This window comes from Caretta caretta, chromosome 2, assembly GCF_965140235.1.
Source record: "Caretta caretta isolate rCarCar2 chromosome 2, rCarCar1.hap1, whole genome shotgun sequence".
Classification (NCBI taxonomy): domain Eukaryota; kingdom Metazoa; phylum Chordata; order Testudines; family Cheloniidae; genus Caretta; species Caretta caretta.
Window position 1 is genome coordinate 131,252,257 of NC_134207.1, and position 24,199 is coordinate 131,276,455.

At 39.7% G+C, this 24,199-nt stretch overlaps 1 protein-coding gene across 5 annotated transcripts in view; it reads left to right on the top strand.

Moving 5' to 3' along the window:
• CDH12 (cadherin 12) overlaps positions 1-24,199 on the top strand; it is an 862,602-nt gene that overhangs the window by 638,450 nt on the left and 199,953 nt on the right. For all 5 annotated transcript variants that reach the window (XM_075125425.1, XM_075125427.1, XM_075125428.1 and 2 more), the window contains one exon: positions 10,616-11,031. In XM_075125425.1, coding sequence (XP_074981526.1) covers positions 10,801-11,031 — 231 coding nt within the window. In that variant the 5' untranslated portion in view covers positions 10,616-10,800. The remainder of the gene's footprint in view (positions 1-10,615; positions 11,032-24,199) is intronic.

A 24,199-nucleotide genomic window follows, 5' to 3' on the forward strand; every position in this document is an offset into this window, starting at 1 on the left:
TCAGGTTTGTAATGAAAGCTTCACCCTGTTCTTTTGATTCCACTCCTCCTGCTCAGATATTCTCATGCATATTTGTAGATTAAAATTGATTATCTCTTCACATTTGAAAAATGCAGGTTTTAGGTCTTACATTTGTGACTTAAATGTTCTGCTGTGGGTTACATAGATATGTGTTGGTGGTGCTGATGAGGTTGATACACTGGATGTTGAAAATTAGTTGTAGATAGAGGTGGTATATCGTTGTGTAATCACATTGACTATTTCCAAACAGTCTCTTTCCATCATTTATTTTTTGTCACTAATTGGTTTATTTGGCAGCTATAATTTACTATTACTCTAAGTCAATAGTACACAGACAGAGGTTTGTTTGTTTTAACTTTTTGAGACTCTTCAAAACAATAGCTTTATCCCTCTTTTTCCTATTAGACTTCAGAACCATTTGTTGAAGCATGATGAGTGTATCATTATTATTTATTGGCATTGCAGTATCTCTTAAGTGTCCCAGTCATGGACCAGGGCCCCACTGTGAACAGACCCCAAACAAAAAGATGGTATCTGCCTTATTTGTTGGATGCTGGTTTAGTATATCACTTATTTTTTAATGTTAATGATCAAGTCAACATTTACAGAGTGGGTTCCAGAACATTATTTAATTATCTGTTGGTCTTGCACTGAATGTGCTACAAGAACACTCATGCACAAAGATTAAAAGCCTCATTTTATAACAGTTCTAACTCAGTAGGCTAATCCAGATTTGCACCTACATTACTGCTGATTTCTACCAGTGTAACTGAGGTCAGAATCCGGCCCTAATTCGGTATTAGGAATTCCCACTGCGTTTATGGTTTGTCACACATGAAATTGTTGCCTGAACAGAAGCTAATCTTCATACACAGAGATCAACAAAAGGAGACTTCATTCAACATAACCACAGGACAGCAAGTCCTCCACCCTGTGTACAAAAATGTGTATTGTCAGAATAATAAGATATTATTTTATCTGCAAGATACAATTCTGTCTAAATAGATTTATCCAATCATGTCCGTCATCCTCATTATGCCAACAGACAGTGCTGACCAAGCCATGCAGGCATTTTTTTCCCTCTCAGAAGCCTCCAAAATCCATATGGCCTTACTGTTTTAAAGGTTTTTGTTAGGTCAGTAAAGACTTTCTTGTTCCCTCCATTTTTCCAATTGCATTTGCCGAGCAAACAAGATCATTTTAATAGTGCTGTGTTCTAACTGACAATTGCACTGTGATTCTGGTATGTTGTCTGTACTGATTCTGTCCATATAATGTTATTCATTAGTCTCTTGACAAGAACTTTTCTAACATTGGCTCCACTTCAGCAAAGTTCTTAATCATCTACTTAACTTTAAGCACCTGAGTAATCCCAACCCTTGTAAGCAAAATACTTCAGCATACATTTGACTTTAAGCAGGTGGGTAGTCTTAAAGTTAAGCACATACTGAAATGCTTTGATGAACAGGGATAAGACTACTCATATGCCTAAAGTTCCACATGTGCTAAAGTGCTTTACTGTAGAAGGCTTCTGTTTATTATAATTTGTAATACAGAAGCACCGACCAGCCCGCAACAAAATCAGAACCCCCCGACCCTGCCCTTTGCTTGAATTAAAAGACCTTGCCTGCCCCAAAGAGCTAATCTAAATAGAAGAGACAGGCAAATGGTTGTAGGAATATGATTATCCCAGTATTTACAGATAGGGAACTGATGCACACAGAGATTAAGTGACTTTCCCATGGTCACAGATTGTGTCTATAGCAAAAGTGGGAGTTGAACCCAGACCTTGTGAGTCCCAGGCTCATCCTTCTATTCTAATATTTTCAAAATCTATTTTTTAATAGTGTGGGCATCTCTTAGCTTTTGCAATACTATTTCTATTTTCCAGATATTGCAGAGAAATTAAGTTAGATGGTCAACCATTACACATTCTTACATCTTAGTAGGTTTTCCATCTGGCACAGATCTACCATTTTTCACTATTGCCAAGACTTTTCCAACTTCTTTATGAGTAGGAAGACGGCTGTTCTGCATTAGCTGGTGTTTCACATAAGCAAAAAGTGTTCTTTGCAATGACTGATTTATGATTAAGGTGGCTGTTGAAATGTTTCCACCATCAGCACATAATGGATAATTTGTCGGTAAGCAATTCACTTCCATTCACAGTGGTGCAATTATCATTTTTGCTGGACTGAAGACAGTTTTGAGTGCTTCATGGAACTTTAGTGTTTCTTGTTAGTCGACATGGGACTATAGCTCATCTGCTGTCTTTTACCCCACCAGTTATACACAACAAAGCTCAGTTAGGTCTGTGTTTCAAAGTTCTCTGTAGATTTGACTATTATGGGCAGATTAGTGGTCATAAAGGACGTATGATTGTCCTTTCCATAAAAAGGTGTAGCCACTGTCAAGATCAGCGAGGATATCCTCTTGTGCTGTACCAGAATATGTTTCACTAAAGGCAGTGTTGTAGCATGCAGATGCTTCCACTCTTAGAGCAATCCTTCATTCAAGCTGTTCATTGTTTGTCAGCTTAATTTAATGCTAGTATTAGAGTGTTTCAAGTAGTAACAATAATACTGTATTTAATTGCTATTATTAATAAATTATTATATTCAATTTTTAACAATTTTTTTCATCAAAAATGCTAATTTGTCAAAACTGAAATTTTCCACAGTGAAGTATCAATTTCAATGAATTTCTCTACTTGGAAAACTGTTGAAATAATCTTGAAATTTAAGACGTAGTACAATAAAAAAAATTAACATCAAAATGAAAAGTTTCAAAATAATCCAATCTAAACATTTTAATTGACCCAAACTGAAGCAAAAATGATGTTTTGTTCTGATCCAGGAAGAGAGAAATTTCCCAAATTTCAAAACTTGTCATAGGATAGAAAAACTATTTTATGCCTGGCTCTAGTCTTGAACTACTTTCCCCGCAGTTTGACTAGGATAAATAGGAACAAGATTTCTTACATGTCATGTTTCTTTGGAACATCTCCATTTGCAGTCAGCCAGGTGCACCATTACTAGAGAAGTTGGGTCAGGGAAAGTAACAAAATGGAAAAAGGATAAGGCCCTTGTCAAGGTTCCTCCCCCACTCTGAACTCTAGGGTACAGATGTGGGGACCTGCATGAAAAACCTCCTAAGCTTATCTTTACCAGCTTAGGTCAAAACTTCCCCAAGGTACAAAATATTCCACCTGTTGTCCTTTGGATGCGTCCTTTGGACGCGTCCTTCCCCCCAAAATACTTCCCAAAACCTTGCACCCCACTTCCTGGACAAGGTTTGGTAAAAAGCCTCACCAATTTGCCTAGGTGACTACAGACCCAGACCCTTGGATCTTAAGAACAATGAACAATCCTCCCAACACTTGCACCCCCCCTTTCCTGGGAAATGTTGGATAAAAAGCCTCACCAATTTGCATAGGTGACCACAGACCCAAACCCTTGGATCTGAGAACAATGAAAAAGCATTCAGTTTCTTACAAGAAGACTTTTAATAAAAATAGAAGTAAATAGAAATGAAGAAATCCCCCCTGTAAAATCAGGATGGTAGATATCTTACAGGGTAATTAGATTCAAAAACATAGAGAACCCCTCTAGGCAAAACCTTAAGTTACAAAAAAGATACACAGACAGAAATAGTTATTCTATTCAGCACAATTCTTTTCTCAGCCATTTAAAGAAATCATAATCTAACACATACCTAGCTAGATTACTTACTAAAAGTTCTACGACTCCATTCCTGGTCTATCCCCAGCAGAAACCAGCATATAGACAGACTATAGACAGACCTACAGACCCTTTGTTTCTCTCCCTCCTCCCAGCTTTTGAAAGTATCTTGTCTCCTCATTGGTCATTTTGGTCAGGTGCCAGCGAGGTTACCTTTAGCTTCTTAATCCTTTACAGGTGAGAGGAGCTTTCCCCTGGCCAGGAGGGATTTCAAAGGGGTTTACCCTTCCCTTTATATTTATGACAGCCCTAGTCCTGCAAAGGAGTACATGCGAATGATGTCCCTTTTGACTTCTTTAGGGTTCCAGTCTTCTGAAAAGGGTCTCTCCCTGTAGATTCCTCTGTAGGATAAAGACTTAAGTAACAATATTTAAGTCAAAATAGGACAGTGAGGAGAAACTGGTTTTCAACAAGATAAAAATCTAACCTTCTGCACTAATATCTACTGTATAGGAAGCTAAATATCAGACAGCACACTTTGACATGTGGCTTGGTGGCTAGACGAGCACCAGACTTGCAAACAGAGCACAAAGTTTGACACAGGTGTGCTAGGCACAATTTCCAATCTAAGGAACATAAATTGGTTGCCCAAATACCTTGCATATTTATCAGGCATATAGAGATCTGGATACCACTTTTAAACATTTAATGTTAGGATTTAGGCACCAAACTTGGGCATCCAGGTTTAAAAATTGGGCCCAGGACACAGTTGGAAAAAAAACAAAACCACGATTCAATAAACATAAAATGTTGATACGTAGAAAACATGTTGTGACAGGTTCCCCGGGGTGCAACCTGGAACTGGGGTACTGCTGAGCCCTCTCTTACCAACCTGGGTTCCCTCTCACACTGATGCTGTGACAAGCTGCAAATCCCTCCCAGTACCGCACTTACACAGACATCCACAGGCAGGGACACACTCAAATGAGTTACATGAATGTTTTTGCCATCCACTCATGAACCAACTATAGAGAGGCGCCAGCCAGTTCCCCACAGCTCCCCAACCTAGGATCATAGAGCTGTACCAGCTGGTCAGAAGCCTGACCCGTATAAGTTGATTGCCCAGTCCACCCCTCTCTCAATGTGGAGAGGACAGGCACCAGCTCTTGTTCCTGAGCAGATTTCCCAAGCACTTCAAGCAAAACCCATTGTTTTAGGTAAAAATATAAAACAGATTTATTAACTACAGAAAGCTAGATTTTCAGTGATTATAAGTAGTAAGCTTACAGATCAAAGTTGGTTACCTAAGAAATAAAAAGTAAAATTGCAATCTGAGTTCTATAAACTAGACAGGATTCAAATCAAGCAGTGTCTCACTCTGATGGTGTTCCTTAATACACAAGCTGGGATTCTCCTTTCCAGCCTGGGACCACCTCCCCAGTTCAGTCTTTGTTCTCCAGACGTGTTTCCAGGTGTTGAGTTGTGCAGGGGAGAGGGGCCAAATGATGATGTCACTTCCCCTCTTTTATAGTTCCTTCCAGCTTGCTGGAAACATCTATGCTTGTGACTATTGTTTATATGCTCCCTATGAGAAGCCTTCATTGTATAGATCCTGTGATAGTTCTTAGTAGTGTGGATTCCCCTTAATGGATCATCAACACTGTCTGGCTTCTCCATTGTTGTACCTGAAAGGTTAGTTGGGGGTGGTTCCAACTTTACAACATATTTCAGTAACACACACATTGAAAAACTTCATAATTTCCCATACAATGATAGCACAATATTCAACAAAGCAAGACTTCTAAAATGATACCTTACAAGGCATACTGTGTACAAAACACATAATTATACAACCATGGTGAATATGGGGGTGCCAGGGTGTTGCTTTGGGGTACAGAGTGTCATACATGCGTTGTAGTGGTAGACTGAGCTCCTTGAGGTTCTTTAGCTTAAAAAAGAGAAGGTTAAGGAGTAACTTGATTATGGTCTAGAAGTATCTACAAAGGGAACAAATATTTAATAAAGGTCTCTTCAATCTAGCAGAGAAAAGTGTAACATGATTCAATGGCTGGAAGTTGAATCTAGACAAATTTAGACGGGAGGTAAGGCGTACATTTTAATGGTGAGAGTAATTACCCGTTCGGAACAATTTACCAACGGTGGTGGATTCTCCATCACTGACCGTTTTTAAAGCAAGATTGGATGTTTTTCTAAAAGCTCTGCTCTAGGAATTATATTGGGGAAGTTCTATGGCCTGTGTTATACAGGAGGTCAGACTGGATAAGCACAATGGTCCCTTCTGGCCTTGGAATCTATGAATAACTGACTTTTCAGAAAAATCAAGAAATAATCATTTGTGTTTGTACAAAAACAGATTTTTTGGCAAATAAAAAAAAATCACAGATGATTTTTTTTTGTTTCTTTTTTGAGAATTTTAAACAAAAGCAAAGGAAAAGAAGGGATAAATTAAAAATAAGTAGGCTCAAGAGATAGTGCTCCCAATAGCTCAGTGGCTAGGGGTACTCCTGTGAGCGACCTAAGTCTGAATCGTCACTCTGGAGGAGAGACTTGAATCTAGGTGTGATCAGAACAGTTTGAGAGAGCTCAGTCCCAGAATAGCCAGTAGCCTTGTGGTTAGGGCACTTGCCTGGAGGGTGGAAACCTGGGTTCATGTCCCTGCTCCAGGGCAGGGTTTTGAACTTGCGTCTTCCATATCCAGGCAAGTGTCCTGGCTCTTGTTCCTCTTCTTTTGTGAATAGCACCTACATCCTCTTGTGAATCTAGTCTGAAAAATCAAAAGGATTCATTTGGACATTTCCAAAAAGTAATTTCCTGTTTTGTTTCAACTGAAACATTTAGCCAAAATCAACTCAAATTCACAACATGTTTTGGTTTATTTGAATCTGCAGGGCTGTTGGTTTTTTTTTTTTTGTTTTTTGGGGGGTGTTTTTGGTGACAAACAAAAATTTGTCTGAAAAACCTCTGTCAGCTCTAAGTACAACATCAGCTTCTGAATTGCAATGTGGGTGTCCAGTGCGTTGCTAAATTTACTAGCTGTTTGTCAGTTCTGCCAGTCTTCCTCTGGTGCTGTCAGCAAAAAGTTTTATTTTTCAAAGAGTTATTTTGTCCTTTCCTCTGACCCTCTGCCTCAATCTCACACTGCTCAAGTGTAATCTAGCAGAAGATTCATGCAAAAGAGTAGGGAGTGTGTCTGCTAAAGAGACATTTTTTAAGCTCTGGGCCTGTCCAGATACAGATTTTTTTTCTCATGGTGAACTCTGCTGCAGCTGATGTGGAGGCTGTTCCTTATTTCCACATATCACCCCTGTCATCACCTTCCTTCCCCGCACACACAGCAACTTAGATCTTTCAGGTAAATGATGTCAGCAACACTGGGGCTTCAAACTAATGTCATAACATTCTACTGCAGCTGAGATGCTGGAAAGCAGGTGAACAGACCAACAGAGAAGGGGTTAAAGTAATATATTTGTATTGGATACCAACCTTCCAGCCACGGGGGAACTGTTCCCCTTTCACTAGAGTCCTTCTGTCTCTTTGCATTACTTTTGGTGCCATATAACACTTTAAAAGCTCCCTGGCTGATGGATGTGGCCAGAGGCTGAGATCTGCTGGGAGAACCATAATGTATTGAGTAGAGCCTCCTCAGTAAAGGACAATGGTATAGCTGTTAAATGGAATATGGAATGATTTTTAGCTGTCCTGGAGCTTTTTTCTATCACTATTTATTTTCAGCTCTAATCTGGGACTGGGGATTTGGAGAGGACATGTGGATTTCTGTTTGGATGATCCATGGTTGTTGAGATTTTTGTCATCCAAACTAGGCAAAAACTCAGCAACTGTAGAGCAAAAGAGGCACGTGGAGCTGGCAGCCCTGGAACTGAATTATTGATTAACACTATGCTGTATACTATATGTTCATTAAAAATGGAAGCACAAAAAGTCATCTGAACTGTTAGTTAAATAAAGCTGTTAAAAGAAATGAATTTTGTGTGTAGCAATATTGAGAGCATATGTAGAGCTATAGTACGATGGAATCCTTTCTTATGGCTGGTGTCAATAAAAGGCAACAAATAAAAAGTAAGTTGGATGTTTGAGAGAGTACTAAAGTTTGACAATCAATAATTTTCCTTTGTTACCGTAGAATATTCAGTTCTAGAGACCAAAAAGGAAATGTCTTTCATAAATTTTGAAAGTATCTTTATTAGAACCAATTGTTTGGGTCAGGCTTGTGCCCTTTTTCCCCGTACTGCAAATATCAAACTTTAATCCTTTCTGAAAATAAAGATCAAGCTGTCACTTTAACTAAATACCTTTTCATTGCACTTTAATATCCCATTTTATTAATATCTGTGCATGTCTTTGTTTGCTCTTTAAGTCTTGCAATGAGTTAGGTGTGGTGGTGATTTTGGGGGGAGGGAAGAAGAGAAAATACCCTTTATGATTAGGATATGTAGGTTTTTTCTACTTTCTTTTGTTCTCAAGGTTGTTACATTTCCTTAACCTCCCAGTTATGTGTCTTTTATATTGAGAATTGAGCCTATATCTAAGAAATAATAACTGCATAATGATTACTGAAAAGAATAACATTATGCACAAGGAAAAATAACTGTAGACATTGTTTGAACATGAGAAAATAGATCCAGTAAGGTAGCTTGCAGTGTCTTCTTTACTAAAGGCCATGTTGCAGCATATTTATTTTTATTTTTAAAGCAGAAGTCTTCACTGAAATCAGTGACGACTTCTGCTTAAAAATCAATGGCATACTATGGCTCTAACAAAGTGGTAAATTCCATGATGATATAAATTGCATTTTGTTTTTTAAGATTTAAAATTCACCTGTCTTAAATCCTGGAAGAAATTTACAGGATGCTTGAGAAACTGCATTTTGTCTGAGAACATTATACATAGAACTGTTGAACAACCTACCTTTGCTGTCCACAAGATCTCCATCGGAATCTCAGTCTTGCTGGTATTGTAAATACTGTACATGATGGTTGCAGGTGTAAGTTAGGCAGAAAACAAGTCTGCTTCCCTGCCATGAAAATAAGCAGTGTCCCATATAAAATAGAATGATTGCCTTTGCTGGCCATCAGCAGCATGCAATGAAGAAGGAGCAGTCATATCAGCCCAGGATGGAGAGATGCCAAATAGACATACTTGGGCCCCATGAAAATGCCAAGGGACTAGTGCTGACAATTGCACCAGAATAGCATCATCATCATAGCAAGAAACATTTGCTGCCTATGAATCCTTAGCTGTGCAAGCTTAAAATTCACTTTCCATGAGCATACTTTAGTTGCTTGAATGTTAGTGGAAATCCAACACAATGGGGCTGTGCGCAGACAGGTTGTGATATTTACCTAATTCTAAAATCCCAAGTTACTGCATTGACTCCAGTACAGATTTGGTGGATTTTCACCAGTGAAACTGAAAACAACATTTCATCTGTTGAGACCTGAGTTCACTTACAAGAGAGCTAGCTTTTGTTGGGGATGGTATGGCATGAGTTAAAATGTATGGGTTTGATCCAAAGCCAAACCAAGTAAATAGGAATCTTTAGATGGACTTTAATAGGCTTTGCATCAGGCCACATGTAGGTGATGTGGGTGCTAATTTTCACCATTTCTATCCCACTGAATTTGGTGCAAAGACTCCTGTGGTAGCTGTGCTCAGACTTTCGTTGGTCTGAATTTGATCCATATTTTTTTTTAAATATTGGAACTGCTTATTTTGCATCCTTCTACCATTGCCATTTTACTAACTACTGTCAATGAATCAAAGGCTATCATAAATACAAAAATAATAGAGAGGGAGAGAGAACATCGCTGTAATTACACTGGCTGGAAAACAACATTTTTTCATCAGTCATATGAAATATTCTGCACTGGGGTTCATAGTTTAATGTGTTAATAGGACTCACTGAGACAAGCACACAGTCAGAAAATATGACTTTACATTGTTGGCATCTGGCTGCTACAAGGGTCACTACAATTGTAATAGTTCCCTTGCTATGATAGTTCTGTCTCAGCCACATAGTTACTGTGCTGATTTATTTTTTAATCTGTAGGTTTGGTATATGTCAGTGTAAATGCGTATCAATGTCTTGCATTACCGATTTTGTGTGTGTGTGTGTGTGCGTGTGCGCAGCTTTGCAATTTTCCCCATTGGCTGTTCTTTTGCTATTTTCCCCCTATTACTGTATTATTTATTATTATTATTTTATTTTACTATGGTAGCAGCTAAGGACCCAGCCCACTCCTGAACTGCAACATCCCTGCCATTTAACACTGGGCCTGTTCTGAGAAGAGACCACCAGTCATGACACATGCATTCTGAATCAGTGGTTTTATTTTATTCTTCTATATTGGTATAGTTTCCTTTTCATCCTTTTTAGTTCCTGTGGAATTCACACATATCATTCTGAGAATAAGGTTTAATGCAAAGCTGTTTGTGTATAGCTCCAGTTATGATAAGAAAGGGGAAATGTTTCCAAGGCTTATGTTTTGTGGCAGAGATTAAAAATGGTACACAGCATCCCGCCTCTTGATAATTTGGTCCACTATACTTCAATATTTTCTGCGTGAACCAAGAGTAAACATATTAGAAATCAATGAGGTGTAACAATTTTATTTGATAACTAGGCCAAAAAGAGCACTTGTCTTCAGACAGACGCAAAAGTAATACTAAACAAAGTAAGAATGAACCATTCCTACAGTCACTGTGCAGTATCCTACAGCAACTCAATGCTATCAGCAAAATAGTACTAGTTTTTTAAACTCTGCTTCTTGATCCTCTCTCTCTGTCTCAAGAAACTAACTAGGTGTGAGAATTTTGATGAACACTTCAATGTAATTTTACGTAATTTAATGTTGCCATGTAAATCTCTTTTATAGGTCCCTTTAGATGGAATTTAATGCGGCAAAAACCTTGTCATCAGAAGGATTAATGTCTGCATTAGCATTTCTGCAATAAAATCTGAAGCTAAGTGGTGCAGGCCACAGCCACCTCAAAGCTGGATTCTACAGCTCTACATTAAGTGCTGGAGTTTTTATTACTTGCTGTAGGGAAACCTTTGCCAATGCTTACAAGGAACTGTTTATCCCTGCTTCTCTGGGTCCTGTTTGATGGAGGTCTCCTAACACCACTGCATCCACAACTACAACAGACTTTAGAAGCACAGCCGAGAGAAAATGTTGTCACAATGCCAGGGAGGAGGTCATCCGCCCAGCGGGTCAAACGAGGCTGGGTATGGAATCAGTTTTTTGTGCTGGAGGAATATATGGGCTCTGAACCCCAGTATGTGGGAAAGGTAAATTTTTATTTTTTTCTTTAAATGCTGAAATGACAGACAGACAGTAATATAAGCTATAAATGTGTACTTTTTAGGCAGGATGAATTTTCTCCATCCTTCCCCCCCCACCTCCCATAAAGTTAAACTGAGTCTTCTGGTGTTATATTTTGTGTATCTATCTGGTGGATCATACAAAATATGAATGGAAAACTGTGCTTAAATTAAATTTAAATTCAGAAAGTCCCTCACTTTTCCTGCAGTTTATAAATAAATAAATAAGTAACCCATATTTTGGTGTTTCATACATGTTGCCAGGTAAGCAAAGAGAACAATAAAGCTATTAATAAATGCAGTTTGCATACTACATGGGAATCAGATCCTCAGCTGGTGTAAATTATCATAGCTCCATTTGTTTCTGTGCAATTATGTTGATTTATATCAGCTGAAAATTAGACCCTATTTGTTTCTCTTAGAATACTAGGGTACAAACAACTCCCCACCCCAGCATATGACTAATGTAGATATCAATATTTTTTATCCACAAATTTATAACCCTTACTATCTGACTATGTTCACATTACCCTTGCTTTGGAGATAACATAAATCTGGGAATTCTGAAACATTTTTGTGTAGTAATAGATATAGTAGGATCTATTATAGGGCTGTTCATCATTGTTAGAATTAGATGTAAGATCAATTTCAGGGGTCGGATTTAGACCTGCCACTCTTGGGCCCAGGGGCAAGCATACTGCCACTTGATCCATACTGAGGTACTGCATGTGTAAACTGTCATTTCTGTAGTTAGGTACTATTACTCACATTACTTTTTGGCAAATACTTGCTTTTGGTCTGTTAAGGACAAATCATATTGTGGTACCATATGCTTCACTTTCTGATCATTCCGACTGTTTCCATGTATGCCTGACAGGTGGACAGGTTGCCTCATATCACATATTTCAAACAAATATACAAATCTGATGCAGCTCTTGTACTCTGTGTGTGTGTGTGCGCGTGTAACACACACACACATATATATATGGGCTGCATTACAAGATAATGTTTGTTTGAACCATGACTTCGTGTGTGTGTGTGTGTGTTACAGTGATCTGTAACAATCATTTCTTCTGTGGTGCATGTCTAAGTTGGCAACCAGTTGGGTGGGGTGCAGGCAACAGTAGGAAAAGAGTCTTCAGAAATGAAAGATAAGATGCAACCTAAACTGTCAGGCAGCCAATGTGCAGAGTTGCACAGAGGTTGGAGGAGTAGTTAACAGCTCCAATTAAGTTTTAGTAGGATATGTCAAAATCTGAATGATGCATTGGAAATTGACCCAGTGATGTTTTACCTAATTCATATTTCTCCTTTACTCTGTTACGCATAAATTCTAGTTTGACCATAGGACTTTACTCACTGGAAGTCAGAGGCCAATGATTCATTCCTTGGGTACTCAAAACTGCCACTGAAATGAGTGTTGGAGTTTTGCTTGCAATAGAAATGCAACATCATGCATTGACTTTGCTTATTATCACAGAGATATTTTTTCCATCTTTGTTTCAAATGTAAATGGTTCTCTCTGTGTGGGGAATGAATACCATATTCTAACTGTAACCTGAATGATATCTACAACAATGTCACCTCTCTACCATTCCTGCCCCAAGAAACCCCTCAGAACCAGGGAAAGAAGAGTAGAAGACTCCATAATATCTGCTAGGGACTTTGCTTTGCCAATCTAAAGTGGAATGTGTTCAAATATTATAGCTTTAGACATTAATAAAATCCTAAAATAGAGAGAGATAAAATTTTGAAATGCAAAATATATATATTGAGAACAAAACACAAAAGGTAACACGGTGAACCTGTTTACCATCCCACCCCCCGCAAAAGCAAACTAATATAATGATAAAATTTGGTCCTTGATGCTCTGTCTAAGATTTATTGTACCTGTAGTTCCTGGAGTCATGCAGTATTTGGTGACATCAGGAGTAGGTGCTCACGTACGGTAGTGATGAGTGTTATATAGACATGGATAGATAGACAATGTAGTTTTATATCTTTTTGTCTTCTGTATTGGGTTTTTCAAATTACCTTAGGATTGTTTATTTGAGATTGAGTGTTTGTTTGACAAATCCCATCTTAGTCAAAGTAGTTGAAAAATCCTGATACACTACAGCATTGCTGATCTGACACAAGCCTGACCTTTTGAGCACACGGACATAGGAAACCCTGCATCTCCTCTCACTTTTTAAAATGTAAGTAAATAATAAAAGTGATCATCAAATTTGCTATGATTGTACATTATATTTTCTCTTAACTCACCCCTTCCTCTGTCCTATACAGAAAATGCTAGAGAGGAAATCCTATTGCAAGGTTTTAAATCACATCTTCTCCTGTGGTACAGGATTGCTAAGCTTTACTCTGTCTCAGCACACAGAGATGCTACCATAGCAGCACCATGGCTCACAGGTTTTTGTGATCTTATGTAAGATGATTTGCTAATCATTCTGGGAAGACAATGGTCTTCTAGACTGACAAAGGATAACTGGGTCATATTAGCCTTGCATGAACAGTGGGTAACATTTGTACATCTTTACAAACTAAAAGAATCATTATGGTAAGGAGCAATTTTAGTCACGAGTAGGATTTACAGATTAACCAGGCTTGTCTTTCATTCTGAAGTCTTTTTTTTAAACTGATTCATATTGCTGAAAAGAGGAGTTCTTTATCACACATAGGGGTATGGATATAATTGCACTTTAAGATAAGTAATATTGATGCATCTTGAGTACTTAGTGTACATTTTAAGGAAATGTGCCCCTAGTGTGCCACTTCTACCTAGAAGATAAAAATAAAATGTGAAGGATCTGCTTGTGGAACACACAATAATTGTGAAAGGGTAATGAATGCCTCATTAACATTAAGGCAGAAAACACAGATCTGTTTCTGGGACATGAAAACTGTTTAAGCTGATTGTGTATTGAAACAATGTATGGTTCTACTTTATGTTTATTATCAATTTCCTCGGTGAGGCAGAATTGTATCTGTCATAAGCATTTATCTCCAACAATCCACCAGAGATCATTGAATACATTATTTTACGTGGCTGCTTCTTTGCTTGATTTCCCGAATATATATATAATAATTAACAGCTCTATCCTAGATATACAGCTATTTACTGTACTTTCAGTTGGAGATACATATAATCTCCAACGGAAAGTATAGTAAATAGCTGTATATCTAGGATAGAGCTGTTATTTAACCTTTTGAATACTAGCAAGGGATGCACACCCAACTGGGAAGAGGATATTCACAGACATTCCCCCATTGCATGATATGAAACCTCTATTAGAGAGACCAGGTGGGTGAGTATCTTTTATTGGCCCAACTTTCTGTTGGAGAGAGACAAGCTTTTAAGCCACAAAGCTCTTCTTCAAGTCTGGGAAAGGTACTTTCAGCATCACAGCAAAATGCAACAGATTTTTAGTATAAATACTTAACTATACTATATATAAGTATAAGGGACCATTCAAGTTAGAGTGGCCCGATAACACCTCTGCAATAATAAGACAAAAAGAGGTGGTTAGTGAATTACAGATTGTTGTAATGTGCCATAAATTCAGTGTCACTGTTCAGTCCATGATTTTATGTGTCTAGCAGAGTAATGAGTTTAAGCTCTCAGGCTCATCTTTTGAAAGTGTTGTGCAGGTTTCATTTGAGGATGAGGACTCTTAGATCAGACAGAGAGTGATGGCTTTGTGAAAAGTGTTTGCCCACAGATGATGGGGTGTTTTTGTCTTTTATCATTTTCCTGTGTGAGTTCATTCAAGAACATAGTCATTCTCTAGTTTCACCCACATAGTTGTTGTTGGGGCATTTGGAGCACAAGATGAGGTACACTGTTTGTTGTGATAGGCATGTGTAGGATCCATGAATCTTGAAAAGTGTGTTGGGCAGGGGAGGCCGTTGATCATTGTAGCGGTGGTGATATATCTCAGGTTTTCCATGCGGTGCACAAATGAGTTCCTACATATTTTTGAAAATCCAATGTTTGCTTTATTTGTAATGATTCTTTAGCATCAAGTTAAAGCCATACATTTGGGAAGCAATTCTTGACTTAGCACTATTTTATTATTTCTTGAAGTATTGGAATATCCAGGATTTTTCATGTGGCATGTAAGACTATTTTGTGCTTGGAATTACAACTTTTGTATCTTTTTCTTCCAGTCAGGTAACAGGACAATTCTCTGATAGGTGCACTGTGGGTTATATGCTTATTTTAGAACTGCAGCACTAACAATATCTCTGTAATTTATAAATAAAGGTTTAATGTGCTTATTAAATCAGCTACCATTTTAACTAAACATTTAGAGATGACTACTTAATTTTGGAAGCCACCTGGAACAGAACGGAAGAGATTTACAGCAGCAATGTCAGATATTATCAGCCAAAACTCTCAATCCAGTTTATGTTGGTTTTCAGGAGACTATCTTAAAAAGTGTCAGGTTGCATTTCAAATGATAGTTGTAGAAACTGATGGGGATTAGGCTAGTTCACAGTTAGAGAACCTGAAATAGTGCTTAAGGTTGACACATTCAAAGCTCGCCGTAAAGAATTCTCTTGACAACACACTTTGGCCATTGTAAATGGAACAGTAAATCAAGGTTTCAGAAATCCTTTGCCTGCATATTGGACAGTAGGGTGGGAGCACAGTAAGAATCTGCCAGATTTACAGGCAAGAGACTCAGGGAAGTCTCTATAGCAGTTCTAGAATAAAATGCAAATATTGTGCCCAATACTGCCCTGCGTTCTATTTGGGCAAATCAGGAGGATTTTTGTATGCTTATTTGATTCTAGAAATAAATCCATTTCATTTGTTGTGTTTGATATCACTTTCCTGGCATCTTGAGGCATTAAAAATTGCAGAAACATTGTGTGTGTGTGTGTGTGTGTGTAGACACACACACACACAAACACACACACACACATTATTTATGTTTATGATTTTTAATGCCTCAAGATGCCGGGAAAATGACATCAAGCACAGCAAATTAAATGGATTTATATATAAAAAACCCACAAAGGGCAAAATTCTCTCCTCAGACCTCTGTTTGGCACAGAAGGGTACGGTATGATCCTGATCCTCAGGACTAGCTCTAGCCCCAACACAATTTAAAGCTGCTAGAAGGACTAAGACATAAGGTTCTTAATGGTCCTTATGCCACTGCAGGATAGGTGTAACCCAGTGTTACTACGCTATGCCCTCTCCACATTCAGTCATGCTCCTGATGTTCCACTTACACCAGTATGGGAAGGCAGATGTCCACACCAGGGAGCCAGCCAGCAGGGAAATTCTCTTTATGGTGCCTGATAATCTGGCCAACAAACTTGAAATATGAACACTGGACCACACACACACACACTTGATGGGAAAGGAGTTGCTGGCATCAGCCCATTTCATGATGGAGAGATATCAATATTACAAAAATCACCGGCATGTTTGGTGCCTGTGTTGACAGACCCAGAAGTGATTCCAAGGACTGAATGTTCCAGGAGAATGAGCTGTCCTCTCTCTCACAGGCTGATGCCTCCAAAACAAAATTGGATGATGGGGACGCATAGGGAAGAAATCTTGAACAGCATGTGCTGTAATCCTCCTCTAGATAAACAGAAGACTTCCGGTTCTGGGGCACTTAATCTGACACTGTTCACAAACACTACATTCACTTGAAGGATATAAAACAATACAATTAAAAGGAAGAAAAGTCCATACATGTATTTTGAAACCATATTGCCCTTTACACAAAAAAATTAGTGTAAGGGCTTGGTTACACTTGCAAGTTACAGCACAATAAAGGAGCCCCGGGTGCCCTAGCTCACTACCCGTCCACACTGGCAAGGCACGTAGAGCGCTCTGACTCCGCAGCTACAGCGCTGCTGGTACTCCACCTCGGCGAGTGGAATAACGTTTGCTGCGCCCCCGTTGGAGCACCGCAGCACCAGTATGAACGAGGTGTTGCTTTACTGCTCTCTGATCAGCCTCCGGAAATGTCGCCTAATCCCCTTAGGTCAAGTGGCCACTCTTGTCATTGTTGTGAAACTGGCTGCAGGAATGCAGAAATGCCCTTTCAAAGCTCCATTTCGGAGAAGCCGGCTGCTTATCAGCTCCGAGAAAAAGCAACCATTTACTGTTTGCTTTGAGTGAGTGAGAGAGAGGCAGGGGGGGTGGGGGTGGGTCTGAACTTACAAGACAGCATGCTGACACACTCTCAGCACCCCAAAAACCCACTCTCTCTCCCCCCACATACACACAACACACTCCCTGTCACACTCCACCCCCCATTTGAAAAGCATGTTGCAGTCACTTGCATGCTGGGATAGCTGCCCATAATGCACCGCTCCCAATGCTGCTGCAAATGTGGCCACGCCAGTGCGCTGTCAGTTGTCAGTGTGGAGAGACTGCAGTGCTTTTCCTACTGCGCTCTCCGAAGGCGGGTTTAACTCACAGCCCTCTACATCTGCAAGTGTAGCCATGCCCTTAATCTTTATTGAGGCATGTGCCTTGGCTAATCTGATTTTCTTTTAAATTATATATTTAATAGATTTCTATTGTTGAGTAATACCATGGTAACATTTCATTTGCCAGCTGTCACCCAGCTTTTGTGCTAGCACATCTGATTCAAAACTCACAAATGAGACCAGGCTACTGCAAAGAGAAATAGGAAGAGCTCTCTGTATCATTCCCATTAGTCATTCCTCTGATGTCACTTTCAAGGAGATAAAAGAGATGATGTTTCATGGACTACTGCTTATGACATATGTTAATTCAGTCCCTTGAGAAGGACATCCCAGTTACTCACTTGTTGGATATAACAGATCGTGGGCAAATTGCATTTAAAGTTAAATGAACAGTTTCAGAACAGCAGTAGTTCTATTAATAAGCTATTCACATGTTTTCTGACCCCACCAGAAACTCTCACACCCACTTCAACCCCATGGATGAAACGTCCCACTAATTTCAATGGGAGATGAACCAATGTACTGGACGTTAAAATTGGGACCCTTGTTTGGTAGTTTAGATGCTTCTGTTCAATTAGTGTATGTCTACACAGCAGGCAGGCTGTGATTTACATCTCATGTACACTTACCCATGCTCACTGAAATCTAGCTAGATTGTGAAAAATAGAGGTGAGGTCATGACAACAAGGGCTGCACAAGCAAGTACTTACCCAGGGGGCCAGGAGGAATTGTGCAGCCCACACTGAAGTCAATGACACCACAACCCCACTGCTATTTTTAATGAGCTAGCTAGAGGTCAGCACAGGTATGTCTACAGAAGCTGCAAATCACACCTCCAATTACAGTTTAGATAAACACTTAATCAGTGATGTTCTTTCTTAGCTACATGCCTCTTGTGGGTATTTTTGTGGTGATTGCTTTGTTCCTAACATGTATATTTTCTTTTAAGAATATATGAGACATTAGTAATACTTAGCACTTTTAATCTTCAAAGGGCTTTAAAAAAAGCAGGTAATTCTCACAATGTCCCTGTGAAGTTCACGAGCAGAACAGCAATATCCCAGGTTTACAGATGGGAACATTGAGGAAGAGAGATTAGGTGGCTTGCTCAAGATCACAGAGGGAATCAGCACTGGGATTAGAACTCAGGAGCTCCCAGCTCACACGACTATGCTCAGACCATTTGCCCTCACCTCTCTCCTTTAATATTAAGTAGTGAAAAATGGAGGATTTTGAAAGTTTTGCATCTGGTTCACTGCATAAAGTACACAAGACACACAATATATTTGACAGATGAACATGAAATTGTGGGATGGAATTTTAAGTGAAGCTGTAGAAATAAATAAACTCCCAGTAGCAACTTACATTTGCTTTTAATGTTTCCTTTTGTAAGTTTATCTTTTGTATGAGGTTCAGAAAGACGCAGTATCACTGAAACATGTTGTAAAGGATTGAGAGTTAAATATAACACACGTGTTGCTATTTTTCATCTCGTGGATTTGCTTCTTAAACTGGCTGATGTCAAGCTTTAATGTGGAAAATTAGAAAGCTAGGTATCTATCACAGCAACAGCTTCTGTCTGTGGTTTTTATATTGCGAAGAATTACATAAAATATGTGGTGATCAAACAAACCAGATGAAACCTTCATTTTAATTTGTTTCATGAAAGGACAAAAAAGTGGACTTATGATGAAAGGGAGACCCAGGTGGAATGGGAGGACAGACTCCTTGAGTTGTGACACACTTTCTGATAGAGGTAAGGGGGCTGATTAATGATAATTCTTTGCACACTAAGGAGGTCACACAACAGAGGGGTTACAGTTGTGAGACCTCATCAATTGATGGTGGTATGGAATTCAGTCACAGGTAGAAGACTGTGTTGTAACTGTGAGGACAATTCGGTGGTTTCCTTTCTTGGTGGCAACAGACTTAATGAATCATTTAGACAGAAGATGGTGCTGAGGATGAGCCTGTGGTTGTGACCTAAGGATGTGTAGGAGAGAGTTCATGGAAGCTAAATTTAGATGACTAGAAAAAAGGCTGCTTGTGTCTGTAGTAGGTTTCCCTAAAATGCTTCTGTTGTATATGCAGGTTCAGACAGATGTGGGATTGTCAGAAGCACAATGAATGGATGAAAAGTTGGTATGAAGGAGGAGGATTTATGAGCACTTGGGAACTTTGTGGATCAGTAAGAGTGTATGCAGAAAGGATGGGCTCTAATTTAACCAAAGTGGAACCTGACTGCTGGCAGAGATTATTTGCAAGGTCTGAAGGGGATTTTAATCTAGATGCTGAGGAAAAGATGACAGATATACTCCAAATGTATACCCCAAATTAAAGATCACAGTAAAAGAACTAAAAAAAGAGCCACCGTGGCTTAACAACCATGTAAAAGAAGCAAAAAGAAAAGGAGTACTTGTGGCACCTTAGAGACTAACCAATTTATTTGAGCATGAGCTTTCGTGAGCTACAGCTCACTTCATCAGATGTTTACCGTGGAAACTGCAGCAGACTTTATATACACACAGAGAATATGAAACAATACCTCCTCCCACCCCACTGTCCTGCTGGTAATAGCTTATCTAAAGTGATCAACAGGTGGGCCATTTCCAGCACAAATCCAGGTTTTCTCACCCTCCACCCCCCACACAAATTCACTCTCCTGCTGGTGCTAGCCCATCCAAAGTGACAACTCTTTACATAATCAAGTAGGGCTATTTCCTGCATAGATCAAGGTTTTCTCACATCCCCCCCACCCCCATACACACACAAACTCACTCTCCTGCTGGTAATAGCTCATCTAAACTGACCACTCTCCAAGTTTAAATCCAAGTTAAACCAGAACATCTGGGGGGGGGGGGGTAGGAAAAAACAAGAAGAAACAGGCTACCTTGCATAATGACTTAACTACAGCATTTGCTCAAGAAACTTCCTGAAAAAGCACAAGATCAAATCCGCACAGACACACCCCTGGAACTCCGACCTGGGATATTCTATCTACTACCCAAGATCCATAAACCTGGAAATCCTGGGCGCCCCATCATCTCAGGCATTGGCACCCTGACAGCAGGATTGTCTGGCTATGTAGACTCCCTCCTCAGGCCCTACGCTACCAGCACTCCCAGCTACCTTCGAGACACCACTGACTTCCTGAGGAAACTTCAATCCATCGGTGATCTTCCTGATAACACCATCCTGGCTACTATGGATGTAGAAGCCCTCTACACCAACATTCCACACAAAGATGGACTACAAGCCGTCAAGAACACTATCCCCGATAATGTCACGGCTAACCTGGTGGCTGAACTTTGTGACTTTGTCCTTACCCATAACTATTTCACATTTGGGGACAATGTATACCTTCAGATCAGCGGCACTGCTATGGGTACCCGCATGGCCCCACAGTATGCCAACATTTTTATGGCTGATTTAGAACAACGCTTCCTCAGCTCTCGTCCCCTAAAGCCCCTACTCTACTTGCGCTATATTGATGACATCTTCATCATCTGGACCCATGGAAAAGAAGCCCTTGAGGAATTCCACCACGATTTCAACAATTTCCATCCCACCACCAACCTCAGCCTGGTCCAGTCCACGCAAGAGATCCACTTCCTGGACACTACAGTGCTAATAAACAATGGCCACATAAACACCACCCTATACCGGAAACCTACTGACCGCTATTCCTACCTGCATGCCTCCAGCTTTCACCCTGACCACACCACACGATCCATCGTCTACAGCCAAGCTCTGCGATACAACCGCATTTGCTCCAACCCCTCAGACAGAGACAAACACCTACAAGATCTCTGTCAAGCTTTCTTACAACTACAATACCCACCTGCAGAAGTAAAGAAACAGATTGATAGAGCCAGAAGAGTTCCCAGAAGTTACCTACTACAGGACAGGCCTAACAAAGAAAATAACAGAACGCCACTAGCGGTCACCTTCAGCCCCCAACTAAAACCCCTCCAACGCATTATTAAGGATCTACAACCTATCCTAAAGGATGACCCAACACTCTCACAAGTCTTGGGAGACAGGCCAGTCCTTGCCTACAGACAGCCCCGCAACCTGAAGCAAATACTCACCAACAACCACATACCACACAACAGAACCACTAACCCAGGAACTTATCCTTGCAACAAAGCCCGTTGCCAATTGTGCCCACATATCTATTCAGGGGACACCATCACAGGGCCTAATAACATCAGCCACGCTATCAGAGGCTCGTTCACCTGCACATCCACCAATGTGATATATGCCATCATGTGCCAGCAATGCCCCTCTGCCATGTACATTGGTCAAACTGGACAGTCTCTACGTAAAAGAATAAATGGACACAAATCAGATGTCAAGAATTATAACATTCATAAACCAGTCGGAGAACACTTCAATCTCTCTGGTCACGCAATCACAGACATGAAGGTCGCTATCTTAAAACAAAAAAACTTCAAATCCAGACTCCAGCGAGAAACTGCTGAATTGGAATTCATTTGCAAATTGGATACTATTAATTTAGGCTTAAATAGAGACTGGGAGTGGCTAAGTCATTATGCAAGGTAGCCTGTTTCTTCTTGTTTTTTCCTACCCCCCCCCCCCGATGTTCTGGTTTAACTTGGATTTAAACTTGGAGAGTGGTCAATTTAGATGAGCTATTACCAGCAGGAGAGTGAGTTTGTGTGTGTATGGGGGTGGGGGGGATGTGAGAAAACCTTGATCTATGCAGGAAATAGCCCTACTTGATTATGTAAAGAGTTGTCACTTTGGATGGGCTAGCACCAGCAGGAGAGTGAATTTGTGTGGGGGGTGGAGGGTGAGAAAACCTGGATTTGTGCTGGAAATGGCCCACCTGTTGATCACTTTAGATAAGCTATTACCAGCAGGACAGTGGGGTGGGAGGAGGTATTGTTTCATATTCTCTGTGTGTATATAAAGTCTGCTGCAGTTTCCACGGTAAACATCTGATGAAGTGAGCTGTAGCTCACGAAAGCTCATGCTCAAATAAATTGGTTAGTCTCTAAGGTGCCACAAGTACTCCTTTTCTTTTTGCGAATACAGACTAACACGGCTGTTCCTCTGAAACCTGTAAAAGAAGCAGTGAGAGATAAAAAGGCATCTTTTAAAAAGTGGAAGTCAAATCCTAGTGAGGTAAATAGAAAGGACCATAAACACTGCCAAATTAAATGTAAAAATGTAATAAGAAAAGCCAAAAAGGAGTTTGAAGAACAGCTAGCCAAAAACTCAAATGGTAATAACAAAATATTTTTAAGTACATCAGAAACAGAAAATCTCCTAAACAACCAGTGGGGCCCCTGGACGATCAAGGTACAAAAGGACCACTTAAAGATGATAAAGTCATCATGGAGAAACTAGATGAATTCTTTGCTTCAATCTTCGCGGCTGAGGATGTTAGGGAGATTCCCAAACCTGAGTCGTCTTTTGTAGGTGACAAATTTGAGGAATTGTCACAGATTGAAGTGACACTAGAGGAGGTTTTGGAATTAATTGCGAAACTTAACAGTTACAAGTCATTGGGACCAGATGGCATTCACCCAAGAGTTCTGAAAAAACTCAAATGTGAAATTGTGGAACTATTAACTATGGTTTGTAACCTGTCCTTTAAATCAGCTACTGTACCCAATGACTGGAAGATAGCAAATGTAACACCAATATTTAAGAAGGGCTCTAGAGGTGATCCTGGCAATTAGAGAACAGTCAACCTAATGTCAGTACCGGGCAAATTAGCTGAAACAATAGTAAAGAATAAAATTGTCAGACACATAGAAGAACATAAATAGTTGTGCAAAAGTCAACATGGTTTCTGAGATCATGTTTTACTAATCTATTAGAGTTCTTTGAGGGAGTCAACAAATGTGGACAAGGGGGATCCAATGGACATAGCATACTTAGATTTCCAGAAAGCCTTTGACAAGGTCCCTCGCCAAAGGTTCTTACATAAATTAAGTTGTCATGGGATAAGAGGGAAGATCCTTTCGTGGATTGAGAACTGGTTAAAAGACAGGGAACAAAGGGTAGGAATAAATGGTAAATTTTCAGAATGGAGGGGGGTAACTAGTGGTGTTCCCCAGCGTCAGTTCTAGGACCAATCCTATTCAACCTATTCATAAGTGATCTGGAGAAAGGGGTAAATAGCGAGGTGGCAAAGTTTGCAGATGATACTGAACTGCTGAAGATAGTTAAGACCAAAGCAGATTGTGAAGAACTTCAAAAAGATCTCACCAAACTAAGTGATTGGGCAACAAAATGGCAAATGAAATTTAACGTGGATAAATTTAAAGTAATGCACAAAGGAAAAAATAACCCCAATTATACATACAATATGATGGGGGGCTAATTTAGCTACAACTAATCAGGAGAAAGATCTTGGATTCATCGTGGCTAGTTCTCTGAAGATGTCCATGCAGTATGCAGTGGCAGTCAAAAAAGCAAACGGGATGTTAGGAATCGTTAAAAAAGGGATAGAGAATAAGATGGAGAATATCTTATTGACCTTATATAAATCCATGGTACGCCCACATCCTGAATACTGCGTGCAGATGTGGTCCCCTCATCTCAAAAAAGATATATTGGCATTAGGAAAGGTTCAGAAAAGGGCAACTAAAATGATTAGGGGTTTGGAATGGGTCCTATATGAGGAGAGATTAAGGAA